The sequence below is a fragment of the Emydura macquarii genome, unplaced genomic scaffold (genome assembly GCF_026122565.2).
Source record: "Emydura macquarii macquarii isolate MOO-44397 ecotype Brisbane River unplaced genomic scaffold, CSIRO-AGI_Emac_v2 contig_2422, whole genome shotgun sequence".
NCBI classification, from domain to species: Eukaryota; Metazoa; Chordata; order Testudines; family Chelidae; genus Emydura; species Emydura macquarii.
Window position 1 is genome coordinate 38,113,840 of NW_027132559.1, and position 14,528 is coordinate 38,128,367.

General features: G+C 38.2%; 1 protein-coding gene across 1 annotated transcript in view; it reads left to right on the forward strand.

Annotated features, from left to right (window-relative positions):
* The window catches only part of LOC137162252 (macrophage mannose receptor 1-like), a 108,925-nt gene extending 94,600 nt beyond the window's left edge, over positions 1-14,325 (forward strand). Inside the window, exons 46-53 of the mRNA XM_067561855.1 lie at positions 1,354-1,456; positions 2,698-2,927; positions 4,439-4,604; positions 8,707-8,859; positions 9,770-9,886; positions 10,979-11,146; positions 12,329-12,370; positions 13,042-14,325. Coding sequence (XP_067417956.1) covers positions 1,354-1,456; positions 2,698-2,927; positions 4,439-4,604; positions 8,707-8,859; positions 9,770-9,886; positions 10,979-11,146; positions 12,329-12,370; positions 13,042-13,253 — 1,191 coding nt within the window. The 3' untranslated portion in view covers positions 13,254-14,325. The remainder of the gene's footprint in view (positions 1-1,353; positions 1,457-2,697; positions 2,928-4,438; positions 4,605-8,706; positions 8,860-9,769; positions 9,887-10,978; positions 11,147-12,328; positions 12,371-13,041) is intronic.
* The last annotated feature ends 203 nt before the right edge of the window (positions 14,326-14,528 follow it).

Here is a 14,528-nt window from a genome sequence, read left to right on the forward strand (position 1 = left end):
AGGTGTTGTTGCTGCCGTGGATAGATAGAAAGGGAGAGATAAGTTGGGACATCTCTTCTCCTTTCTTATAGTTCATTCTCTTCTCTGTGAGACATCTCCATCTGTGGTTATGGAGTTAGAAAGTCTGTGTGGGTGGGAACCCCAACCTGTTTCTTTGTCAAAATGTAGATTTTTCACTCAGACCCTCTTTCCTGTCAAAGAATGTCCATTTAACCAGTTGATGACCAATTTGATCTAGTTGACATCTGGCTGAGGCATTGACTAGACTTTTTGTTTCTGGAGATCCAGTCTGTGACTGCTCTGCAGTTAGGAATATATTTTAATAACAGCATACAGTAGAATCTTATAATTTTACATACAATGTTGACACACATATTTTACCAGGACAATAATGATCAGTAAATTATGAGTTTTCAAATAATACCTGACAAGGCATACTTTGTACAAGATTTGTCATAGTCCTATAAAAGGGTGAACAGAGGGGTACAGACTGTCACAGAGTCATGTCACAATAACTGAGGGTTGGTCTACACATACAGTGCTGCAATGGTGCAGCTGTAGAAGTGCAGCTTCCCTGCTTTAGTGAAGATGCTACCACAGCAATGGGAGAGCTTCTTCTGTCAGCATAGTTAACCCACCTCCACAAGAGGTGGTAGCTACGTCAACAGGAAAAGTTCTCTTGTCGACACAACGCTGTTTACACTGGAGGTTAGGTCAGTATAACTGTGTCGCTAGGGGTGTGGATTTTTCACTCCCCTGGGTGATGCAGTTATACCAATGTAAATTTGTAGTGTAGAGTTAGCCTAAGATTCAAATCCAAGAAGATTCTGACCATCCTTTCTCCTTCTGTGTCTCGTCATCTTCCTTTCATACCTCACCAGTACTTTCTTTCACAATAAGCACCACTAAAAGCTTATTTTAAAAGTTTCCTTGCCATCTTGTTAACCCTAAATTTAATTCTGAAATGTAATTGGGAGCTCTTCACTAACCAGTAAAGGTGATGGCATGACAGAATGTTTATAGTCCTATTTTAGTACATTTGCTTTTTTGCATTTAATTCTCTTCTCAAGAATAGCAGTAACTCTCCAGTATCTCCAGAATAATAAAAATGTGAAACTGATAAGCAGGCAGAGCCAAGGAAGCAGCAGTGCTGAAACAGCCCATAGGAATAGAAGCTGGCTGTAAAGAAATGTCACAAGGGAGAAGGTTTTGTGGAATGTAAATTTCACAACAAAATACCAACAACATTAAAATGTGCAGGAATACAGGCACTGAAACTGAATAGCTGCAGAAGGAGGAAAATGTCTTTGTTGCTGACATTCTTTTGATAATTTTTATATGCTTTTTTCCTAGCTTGATTGTGTTGTTATGAAAACAAGTCCTGTTGATAAGATAGGGCAATGGAAGGATGAAGAATGTCATGAAGACAGAGGTTTTATATGCCAGATGAACAGTGGTGAGCTCTATTTCACTAGTTTTGCAAACTAAAAACTCATTTTCCAATTGTTTATGGATTAAATGTGGTTCCTACATACAGTAGATTAACCCTGTTTGTAAGTGAAATGAATTTCTCTGCCTGAGCAATGCTAGTGTGCTTCATCAAAATAAATAGATAAGGTCACATTTTCCCCTCTCTACCATGGCACAGAAGGGAGCATTCAGAGTAATGGTTTGCAAAATCTGTCCAGATGTCCCTTTGTGTGTAACCAGTGAGGATATGGCATGCTCTTTGAAGCAGAAATTGTGCCACTGGAATGGAACCAGGGAGCACGCGTGCTGCAGACCCTTATTATTCACCCTCTCTCCAAACGTTTCTTACCATGAGGATGCATGCACTGTAGTCACTGCTTTTTGAAGGTTTTTTACTTTAATAATGAGAGTGTTTTGTGTTTGCATCTCTAAGAGAGTGGACCTGTATAGGTGAAAAATATTCGAAGAACTACCATTATTAGTAAGTAAGCTTTCAGTTTTTGCAAGAAAAGCTCAATCATAATGAACGCGACTAAGTATCTAGTAAGATTTCCCAGTATTAGAGTGCTGCTTTTCATTTTTTGTTTTACCATGTGGGCAATGTAAATGTTAACGCTAAGGGTGTAATACAGTGGCACTTGTTTCATCTAGACATGGTCTGCGCTAATGTTGTGTGAAATTCCATACACAACTCAAGAGTATACCCTCATTGTTGGTCTATAACAGTCTGCTAGTCCTGATCTTCTCTTGAGCAGTGAAATCTAATTATATCTAATTTAGTTGTGGATCTGTATTGGGAATAAATGACTTCTAGGGATAAGGGAAACTGTATCAAACTCATTTTCACTTCTGGTCTACCCAGGTACGAATTCAAAACTCTAGATGTAAACCACTACTGCATTACACCACTTTGTACACCTCACCATCCTCCCCAACCTCAAAATACATTCAGAGTGTTCACTGCTATTTTGAAAATACCAATTGCTCATGAATGTTCAGAGAAAGAGATTTTGCCTTAATAATTAATGCTGTACAATGCTTAATTTGTGTCTGGGTTTGCCCCAGCTGTGCCCCAGCACCTTTAGCCTGATAGTTCATAGCATCGGCATGCTACACTACTTACGTTTTGAAGACAGCAGATGTTTCTTGTTCACTGATACAAGATAAATCTATGCACCCAAATTTTATCTTTGCATGGTTTTTTTTTCTTTTTCTTTTGTACTACAGACCCCAAACTACATTCCCCAACAACAATTCCAGCCTCCGGCTTTACCCGTTGTGGTGACAGTAGCTATTTAGTCATCCGTTCCAAAATGAAATGGGAAGAGGCACAAAAAAACTGCAAGGACAAATCCTCAGAACTTGCCAGTGTTTTAGATCCCTACAGCCAATCATTTCTGTGGCTACAGGTGTTAGAATATGGGGAACCTGTATGGATTGGTCTTAACAGCAATGCGGTAAGAACAGCAAATATGTTGCTGCTTCTCCAGGTAATATTAAAGCCCTTATTCCCTATTTAAATGGTAGGTGCATCTATTACCACAAGACTGGTTTAGCTGCACCACTGTGGTCTCAAACTGAGCACCTGAAATCATTATGAATTCCTGTCAGAATACAAGGGTGAGAGCAAGCAAGAAATGGAGATGAAGGAGACTATAGAAGAAGTGGAGGAGACAAGCAGCAGGCAGCAATAGGCAGCTACAGGTACAAGGTGTGATGGAAAGACATAAAGCCATAGAAATGGGAGAATGCGGAAATGTAGAGGAGAGCTGAGCAGAGAAGCAGTGGGTGTGGGGAATCCTTGAAAGACTTGGTAGGGAGAGAAGCAGAGCGTGGGAAAGGAAGACCCACAAAAGTGGAGGTGGGAGCTGGAGACCAGCAGCAGATAGAAGAGGTCATTTTTCTTTGTACTAATTCTTTAACATAGTGAACAAGTATTTCAAACCCCTCCTTCTCTGTCATGTGTTTGTTTATCCCAGGGGTCAGTTCTGCAGTGACTCCATATCCAAGGTTCCCTAATGGCTACTTTAAAAAAATCCCCATCTTCTAGATTGTTGCATAAATATTGTATATTTAGGAAATAATCCATCCAACATATTCTGATTTATGTTGGATACAGACAAGCATAGCTATAGAGATACCAACAATGGATAGCAGGAACAAGACGGAATCAGCAGAGCGATTATGAGATACGATACTTCCACATGCTGGTATATGGGTTTATCTTCCCATTTGAATTTGAGATTCATGTAACTTTTCCATAAAAACCAGATTGGCATATTATGGGTAGAGACATTTTTGTCTCTAACGGAATACTGAATTTTATTTCAGTTTCTTTGTGGAGAGTGGAATATTTGGATTATAGGTATGTTTTGACCTGTTATGTTCCTCAACATGGAATAACAATCATGACTACATAGATACAACCATAGTGATGGCTCTTGAGAAATAATACCTCTTAAGAACCCCTCCATCCATACTGTCGGTGCAGGTCTAAGGGAAGTTGGGTACTCACATTGCCTCTTGTTTGACTCCACCTACTCCCAACTTTGAACCCTCTTTCATGTCACCCATTATACTTGGAATATCCCCTAATAATAATTGTTAGGTCTAAGGAGAGGAGGTGGGGAAAATTTATCACCTTCCCAAAGAATTTCCTGCTATAAGGGCTGCTCTTTGTTTGTATTAATTTATAACATACTTTATTATTAGATCTTATTTGTTCAGCACATTTCACCCATTGCCCAGTTCCAGTCATGTATGTGCTATATTAATAGTAATAATAGTAATAATAATAATAATACCTTCATAATGTGACATTATTCATCTTATTATTCCTATGCTGCTGACAAGAGTTGCTCACTGGTACATTTCAAATTTTAAATTATATATTGATGCTATCTTACTTTAATACTATATAATGCTATAGTTGTGCTATAAGCCACCCTTGAATTGATTTTGCTTCCAGACCAATGGCAATTACAAATGGATCGATAAATGGAGAATGGTGTATTCTAAGTGGGCCAGGGAAGAGCCAAAGCAAACAATAGCTTGCATCTATCTAGACCTTGATGGATCCTGGAAGACAGCATCTTGTGATCAGAAATTCCTCTCTGTCTGTAAACAGTCTGATGGTAAGCAATAAAATTTAACAATTTGTACTGGGGAGCCTGGAGCTTCATTAGGTATACTGACGAATTATACAATAAGCCCCTGGAAAAGATACTTGATTTATGGTTTAGGATTGTGTTCCTTCAAGCGAGAAAAACAAGACAAAATTTAGGGGCTATCAAATTCTAAAAACTCAAAATTCTTCCCAGAAGCCAAACAGTTTATTCATTATTAAGATCACTTTTCAATTCCTATGTACCTGAGCAATCATCATGTACTTCACGTAGGTTATTTAAGCGTCTGTCCAGGGTTAGGGAGAAGAAAACTCTGCATGATCTTAAAGTGTAAGTGAATGCAAATTTTCTTCAAAATAAACAAAGTTGTTTCAGTGATTGAATGTTTTATTATCTGAATTCTTGGACATAAATAAAACCATATTGCTTTGCTGTGAGAGACAATATTAATAACTAAATTTAGTTTAGAATTGGTTTAAATTTTTACAAAAAAAAAATTTCACTGAGAAATAAGGTTTTGACAAACAAATATTTTCTTTTACAACTAAATGTTTTTTCCAAAAAAAATTGAAACTATAATTTTTTGGGGGAGAAATGGAATTTTTTCAGATTTTTGAAATTTTTCACTGTAAGATTATGGGAAATGCCCACTTTCACTCAGCTTTTTCCTTTTTTTCTCCACGGAATAAGTGAGAGGAAAAGTTAAAAAGGTAAGTGAGAAAGTAACACCCTTACTTTGAAGTGTTAGTATGAAAACTTTTCACTTTTAACAATAACACTTTATTGCACTTTTTAACTTTGTCTTTAAATAAGAGAAGATAAGTTTTTTCAGTGGAAAAAAATTGAAAATGAGTTTTCCCCATTTAAAAAAAAATCCTCTTGCTCCCTTCCAAAAAAACCAAAACCAAAACAAACAAATCCTTGAAGAACAAACAAAACAAAACAATATACACCTTTTCTAGTTATTTTTATCATCCATCTAAACAATCACTTACAAATCTACTTGGCCCATCTAATCCCTCTGCAAACTCAAATAATAATAAAAAAAAAAAAACAGGCCCAATTACCCCTTGCCATAGAAAAACCCATTCATTTAGATAAGTAAGTTTGATTTTGATTTTCAGGATTTTTACCTAAAATAATAATTACAGTCTCCCCAGCAAAGTTCAGAAAGTTGTGGTAGATGATTTATTTTGTGTGATTAGTACACCATGGGAAAGCCAGGATGGTTGTGGTTTCACAAAATCTTGTCAGTCCATTCATAAAAGTATTGGATTCAGACCATATAGTTTCTGTGACCCAGCATCTCCCACAGTTATGGACATGTGGGCTACTTTCCTCTCTCTTCAGTTCATGGAGGCAGATCATTGTTTTGGCACCAGGTGGTTTCTGGGCATGCCCCCTTGCTCCTACTTGCTGCCCGATTCTCTGCCTTCCCAGCAGTAGACACTGACTGGTTTTTTGCTCCTGCCCTTTCTCCATCTATTTAATTTTTCTGCCTAGGCATTGGGGAGCAGTGCCCTCCCTCCTTGGCATTCCTCCCCCACCTCCTTGACTCAGTTAACCCTTCAGGGGCTTAACCTTCCTTGAACCTCTACTGCAGCATCTTCCTGCCAGTTCCTCTCCCCTTTCAGGCAGGGAGGGGAAGCCAAGTAATCACTGGGTCAAATCCAAGTGATGCTCTATAGATGAGGCAGTCTTCCCAGGATCAGCTTGCCCAGCCTACACCAGGTCTTCTGTCCCTTCCTCCATTAAGTTCCAGGGCTGTGAGTCAGACAGACAGGCCCACCAAGGCAGCCATGTCTCCAGCTGGGAAAAGGTGGACCAGAAGCTTCAGTGCAAAGTAGGGAGAGGTTCCAAAAGCAAGGAGGACTCTGCCCACTTGACTGAGGGGTAAGTCCTGGAGGATCCCTGCAGAACAAAGAGCAGAGGCTTGCAGGGCCAAAAATCTGCACATACCCCTCAAGTCTTAAAGTGGACCATGAATGCTTTGGGGGTAGAAGCAGGGCTTCTACTTAGCCCCTTTCCATCGCAAACCACCCAAGAGGGTTCTGACAATGAGTTGCCCCCTTCCAAGAGAAATAGGACTCAATGAGGATGGATTCTGAGACAGACCTGTCAAAAGGGCTCCAGGTTCAAAGGAAGGCAAGCCACAAAAAGCCTCACCAAAGCAGTAGCAGAGTTCCTACACCTCAAAGTTCACAAAAATGGTTAAAAATCTAAAAAGACTAAAAAGAGAGAAAAAGCACAAAAAATTCAGGTGATATAGGTCCTCTGACCAGCACCACCAGAACCTTGTTAGAAGTGGAAGGCCCCACCCCTTTCTGTGGCCCCGCCTCCTACTCCTCCTCTTTCCCCCAAGGCCCCACCCTCTGGCCAGGCTGAAAGCTGGACCTGGGTCATGGTAAGAGCCTTCCAGGGATCTCGGCCGCCTTGGGGAGCAGTGGCCCCTCGACCTGCCCTGGGTTGCGTGGGCAGAGTGCCTGAGAGCAGCCTCTGACTCTATCCGGAGCATGCTGTCTGGGGCTCCCCACAGCAGCCAGGGCTCACTGGACAGCTCTTATCATGGCTCAGCTTCAGCTTCTGGCCTGACCAGGGCATGGAGCCTAAAGGAGAAGAAGAGGAGCAAAGTCAGGGCCATTGAGAGGGGCTGGACCTCATGGTGAGGGGAAACTAAGGCCCACCTCAATCCCCCCCCAACCGGGAAGATGCTGGCACCGCCAACAGAGGTTGTGCTTCACAGCAAAGTCCTCCCATGAGGTTGAAATACCCTTTCACTCCTCCTTGAGTAAGTGATTAGGGATAAATGGAATAACCCTGATAAGAGCATGCACATTAACAAGAACAGCCTCGGTCTCTATAACATTCAAGATCCAAAGGGCTTTATTGCTGAGACACCAAAGGTAAACATCACTGTAGCATCCCTCACCAGGGATTGACCGTCAGTCCACTGTTCCCAAATGGAGACCTTCCACTAGTGTTGAGGGCTCTAAGAAGCCATCTCTTTGAGCCTCTGATTTCAATATCAATCTTTTATTTATCCATTGTCTTGATTTTTAGTAGTTGTCATGTGTGCCAGGTGAGGTTCAGAGCTGACAACCTTATCTATAAGAGCCATACTGCATGTTCCACAAGGACAAGGTGGTGCTTGAGACACCAGAATCTTTTCTTCCCAATGTATATTCCTCCTGCCATACTTCCCAAGAGGTTGTGCTTCCTTTGTTCTGTCCAAAATGACAACATCTAGCTGAAAATGTGTGTCACACCATAGATGTCAAAACAGTGTTGAAATCTGTCTCAAGCATACAGAATCCATGAGATGATTGGGTTCCCTATCATGTCCTTCCACCCAAAATGCCAGGGAATGCTTCCAAGTCCTCCATAATTAGGTAGATTAACCTATGTACTGTGGAAGGCAGCAAATCGTTAGAGGTCCTGTCCCAGAAGGGATCAAGATTCACTCCACAAGATCCAGAGCATAACAATCAAGCGCATACACTTTGGAAAATTGCAAAGCAGCCACTTGATCTTCAGCGAATACCTTCATTATGTACTACCTGGTGGACCGTCCATCTTCTGCAAAAGCCTCCTTTGGCAGGAAGGTGCTGCAGATGGTGGCCCAGAAATAATATACACTTTTGAGCAAGCTCATAAAAAGTGAGTATTTCTTTCTTACCAAACTTTCACTGTTTGCTGCTTCCCAGACATCCAGAATTGTGGGAGATGCTGGGCTGCATAATGGAAAATTTGTTACCGATATATTCCTTTCTGCTAGCTGCATTTCCTACAATTCTACCCACTCTGGATGGCTCATTAGTCAAGGATCAGATATTAAGTGGTTAGACCATCTTCCTTGATCTAATGTACATAGTTATTTTGTTACGTCTGGAATATTTGTTAATAATGGTGTTATGTAAGTTTTACAGCTCAGGAATAACTCATCAGGCAGCAAGCAGGAGCAGAGAGGGTATGGCCAGACAATAGAGGCTCCAAAATACTGATCTGCTTCTGTGAGCTGCAGAGAGAGGAGAGCAGCCCAGATGTCCAGAACTGTGGGAGATGCTGCTAGCAGAAAGGAAATTATTAGTAAGAAAGTTTCCATTCTTAACAGTTATGGCCTCTACTGATTTGCCACAATTCTCCGGAAAATGCCCTGAATCAGAGGAACACAGATCTTGGATTCATTTCCGCAGTCATTGCTACTACATTGAGGCCTCATATACAAGAAACTGGGCTCAGGCTTCCCGAGAATGCACTCAACTAGGTGAGTATTATCTTTTGTTTAAGAGAGAAGACTTAATTAGACATATGTAAAAACAATATATTTCCAAAATATAGTAATCAAACTTTAGCTCACTGAAAAAACTAAACTGACTTTTTCAGTGTTAATGATTTTTATTTATTATATAGATTTCACACACCTTGGATAACAAAACTAGATTGATTAATTTCACTGTCTAGTTGTGGAGTTGGTAAGACACCCAGATCAGGTGGAAGACTCTCAGTTTTGGGCACCATCTCCCAAGCTGGTGAGCATCTTCTAGTGGCAGATGGCCGTAGGGGCGGAGGGGGAAGGAAGAAAGGCACTCTAACCCTCATCCCTATTGGTAAATCTGGGAGAACTTCCCTAGGATAATAAACCATAGAGACTCTGTCTAGCGGGTAATCCCTAACCCATCCATGTTTCTTTAATTGTTCCAGTAAATTTCTGTCTTCTAGCCAGATCTTATAAGATTAAATATCAGACACTATATTTCTGAGTGGTTAATAACAATTTAATCTCAAGAGTGGGTACCAAGATTTCCAGTAGCACTGCATCTAGTCTGCTAAGAAGCAATGACATGGTTGGGCAAATAGCAAAAACACAGTATACATATTCTACAAGTATTCTAAAAATAAACCACTAGAGTAATTTATAGAAATATAGGTAATTTAGTCACAAGAAAAAGGGTAATTTTACACTAATAAGCAAAATACAAGAAGAGCTGTATTCTGCCATTGTTCCACATGCAGAAATCCCATTCACTGCAGTGGATGTTTAGTGCAAAAATCAATGATATGACAAAGCCTCAAGAATTTCAGTTGTTCATAAAATTTAGAAAATAAACTTTTCTCCCAAAAGGCAGATTTTTTTCAATGATAAAACTTAAATGTGTCTTATTAATGCTTTTCAGATGCTACTTTGGTTTCTATAGAAGACCATGCTGAATCCATCTTTCTGTCACATAGCATAAAGCCACTTGAAAGTAAAACAAGAAGCTTTTGGACAGGAATGGTCAAAAATGTGAACGGTAATTTCTTACTTTCAATTTTCAGAAATATAAATAGACAAATGTGGTGTCATATTTTAGGAAGTTATAACATATAAAGTATATATTTAGAGACAATCTTACACATTGAATAGTATGTATTTTAACTATTTATGCGTATACAGTACTGTAACTAAAGTGTTTATAAGATGTCTATAAGAAATTCTTTTCCCTCCCAGTTTTCTCCCCATCCTTAACATTAACATCCAGACATTTTATCTTCATTTTAAAAGGAATCTTGGAGAATTAGCTTTTATCCAGCAATAAAACTATCCTGAAATGTTTTTAAAAATACATAGCTGAGTACAGTATTACAGTTTTAACCCTATACTGTGCTTTTTGTAAATAAATTTCTGCTCACTTTAAGAGTTTCCTACTGACAATAATCCAGGTCCAGATTAAAGTGCCAGCCCTGTTTATAAAAGGGATAATTTTCAAACAACTCATTAATCTGTAATAACTAGTAGGAATTTAGGTATGCTTGTGAGGAAAACAGGATTTGGTTGGGATGAAGTCAGAAAGATAAGGAAGGGAGATAGGAAACAAAATAAATGCCATGTGAGTATATAAGAAACATAAAGACAAATTTTGCCAACAATTACTGCATACACATACCACAGTTTTTCTTCATACTTAAAATTGGAAATAATTATGGTAATTGTGCGCTCTCTGTTTGTCAATTCCTAATCACTGCAGCTTTCTTAGACATGAGTTTGTAGTTAAGATATTATCCAATACAATATTCAACTATGATCTGATCTGTCCTGTAAAACACATTTCCCTGAAATCAAAAACAATGAGTAAACAACTCAATCTGGATGCAGACCATAGAAGTAGTAAGACTACTTACTAGTACATGTGATCCAGTAGTTGTAGTCTTGGTTGGGTGATTAAGTCAAAGCTTAAAATATCATCAGATGCCTGACGGGGTTAAAATCAGAATGGAGGATTCCTTTACAAAGTCTGGGGCTTGATCTGTTGATACTTCCATTCTGGCATTTTAAATACTTCTAAGACTTTCAACACGTTCTTTCAGTCTAAACAGTTGATCATATATTTCCTTTTTAACATTAGATTATTGGGTATGGAGTGACAACACTGAAGTGGATTATGTCAACTGGCATGAGAGACAGCCTTCAAGTTCTAGTAATGAGAAGTGTGTCGAAATGTATGCATCATCTGGGTACTGGAATGATGCTCAATGTTCTTACAAAAGAGGATATATTTGTAAAAAATCCGAGAGTAAGTGATATTTGCAATATATTGGGGTTATGGCTAATAATATGTATGATATGTGTCTACTGTGAAATGTGTGCAGCATAGTATTATAACAGAACATAAGCTTTTCTATAGTCAAGATATATTTGTATTACAGATATTGAGTGTGTAGCATATATGTATAAAACCATATACATTGAAGGTGTAGTCAAAGATCACTTATACTTCATTAAGTATACTTCATTATACTTCAGATTTTATCCATGTTAAACACAAAACTCCCATTGAATTAAGTGAGGTCAGGATTTCACCAAAAATATCACACACAACTGGATTTAGAAGTAAAAACTTTGGTTTCATCTCATATTAAATATATATACAAATTATTGTTGTGATGGAGGCAATGAAAAGTCTCCTTTTAATTTATGCTAGAATTGGAATTCCTTTATTCCCCATCATTTTACCTGCTGATGGAGTACAGAATTGTGATTCACACCCATGTCAATTTTGTAACACTCCACAACTCCTGTGTACTATAAGGTCTTTGATAAATAACATTTATTAAGATGTTTGCACTTCTTTGGTATTAAAATAGTTTTTGGGGAAAATACTAGGGATGATTGAACCAGTTCAGATTAAATAAAAGAAAACCCAATTGGAACCTTTCTTCAGAACATGAAATAAACATGATTTTTTTGAGGATTAGAAAAGTCTGGTTAACTTCAAATGTTTATATTTCTGTGCATCTTTACACTACCTGGTACTGATAGGAAATAGAAATACCCTAATACTGTGAGCAAAGATACTCTTGTGGTGTTTCTAAACCAACTGAGGCTTCCATTCAGAAGAGCCTCTTATTTTAGAAAGCACTAAAGCATGTGCTCAAGTCTCATAGACAGGTGCTTAAAGATAAGAACATGCTTAGGTGTTTTCCTGTACTGGAGACTGATGCAGGAAATATTGGAAATCCTACAAGATCTGATTTCCTGCCCAATATCTCAAGAAAAGAGAGTCAGATACTTAGCATTACACAGCCAAACATAGTGAACTTCATACATTCTTAACTCCATCTCTTAAAGGAGTTCAACAGCATCAAAAGCAGAGTATGTGGAAGCCAAAGCTTTTCATACTTTAGGGATGGTACCATCAGGACCATCCATGTGAGTGTGTCTGGAATAAATGTGTTGCTTTATTTCTTTTTGAAAGGTATTGAAACAGTACTGACTGAGAAGCCACCAGAGAAGAAAGGTATGTTTATTTTCTTTTTAAGCAAAGTAAGGAGAAACTTAAATACAGTAAAAGCATAATAATTATTTAGAGTAAGGCTATGGCCACACTGATGGCGGCAAAGTTGCTGCTATCAGATCGATTTCTCTGGATCGGCTGAGCAGTCAGTGAAGACCCGCTTAGTCGATCCAGAAATCAACTTACTAAGACCACCTTCGCAAGTGGCATAGCGCTGCGTCGACGGGAACACGGTTCCCGTTGGCACAGTGCAGTGAAGACGGCACGCAGAAGAGGAGCCCAGAAGTCGACGGGAGTCATGCAAGTTTTTTGCATAGCTTGCGTAACTCCCATAGACTGCCGTGGAATCCAGAGGTAAGTGTAGACAGGGTCTAAGTTTCTGGACAGCATAAATATTACTAATATCATTTCAAAATAATAAAACAACAACATGCATTATTTATATCTAAATACAGAACATTGGCTTTCGTTTTTAATTAAGTTCACTTTTTAATTGTGGTGTTTAATATAGCTTATTTTATTCCTCCTTCATTTCTGTTAGCAAAATATCTCCATGAACTGAGAACATACTTGCTTTTTAAAATTGTGTTGAGCGATATCATCTTTCACTGCCACGTTCTTGTAATCTCTCATATCATTCAAGTGTCTAGCAATTGCTTTGTGTTCATTGACAGGAGAGAAAAAGGATGAAGAGGTTTCAGGATCGCGCACCAGCATCACTTGGCTTGTAATTATTCTGGTTCTTCTGATTCTAACGGGATCTGGATGTGCAGCCTATTTCTATGTCAAGAAAAAAAACCAAAACCAATTATCTATTGTAACTAGAATGAGTGATACAAAAAAATCTGTGGACAACCAGGAGCAAGATGAGCACACTGTTGCCTAACTGAATGAAAAGATTAAACATATTATATAATATTAATAAAATTATGCAACTGGAATAAATGAAATCTTAGGCCAACATTGCTTTCTCTTACCAAAATAGTACTCTGTCTCACAATCTCTGCATATATGTATATGTAATACATAACATATATTGGTAGAAGTGATTCTTCCTTTTATAGTCTAGCAAACTTTCTAGATCTACAGATTTAAAAGTCAAATCAAATATATAGTATGAACTATTTGTCAACTGGGCAAATGCCCAATTTTCAGAGATCTAAAATGAACCACACAGCAAAGTGAACTAGCATTCAATTATCTCCAGGTTTTACATCACAAGTAAAGGACATCTTGTTCATGCAAACAGTGACAATTCCTTCTGCAAAGTATCCTGCCAACTTCAGCTCAAAGAACCAAAGAACCCTACTTTTTTTTTTTTTTTTTAGCTTTTAGGACTGTAGATCAGCTCTACATATAAAAACCTGTGAGTGAAATCCTGACCCCACTGAAGTCAATGATATTGATTTCATTGGAATCAGAATTTTATCCTGTGCAGTTGTTTCAGTTAGGATAACTTTGGGATATCCATATCTAACTCTCCAGAGAGAAGTAATACAATTATGCTGCCTTTATGTTAATTTTTCACCACTCTATTAGTTCAGCATTATCTGTAATGTGCAAAGACTGAAATATTTCATAGTTCATAACTTATGATTTTATAATCTTATTTCTGTAAATCTTAACAAACTTCAGCCGTGTGAACTAAAATATTTTCCTCATCAATATATAAATAAATGGGTGGAAGCCAAGTTTAAATTTTCCTTCATTCATGCCTTCAACTTGTGTTCTTTGAAATGAGACTGTATAATTTTCTATAATCTTGCATTTCTATAATTGTCTATGAATATGAACATTTTCCTAACAACTTCAAATTAACAATTAAAATAATTAAGAAAATGATCTGTCCGTTAGACAATAATACTTAGGAATGAGGAGTTTAGGATGCTGAGATGCCACTTTTATATGATCTAGTGATGTATTTATTTGTGGCTTTTGCCTGGTGCAACATGCAGGTCTTTAAATTAGAGAAATAAAAAGAATACACAAATAATTTTTTTAAAGAAACTATTTCCATTTTTTTTTCAATTTTACTTGTTTGTCTATTTCAGTATAGGCCCCTCCATGGCTTTCCAATCAAATGGATGTTATAGCAATGATTAGCTTGAGATGCTATGGGCCAGTATGGTATCCCAGCATTTTGTTGTAGCAGAACTATTGT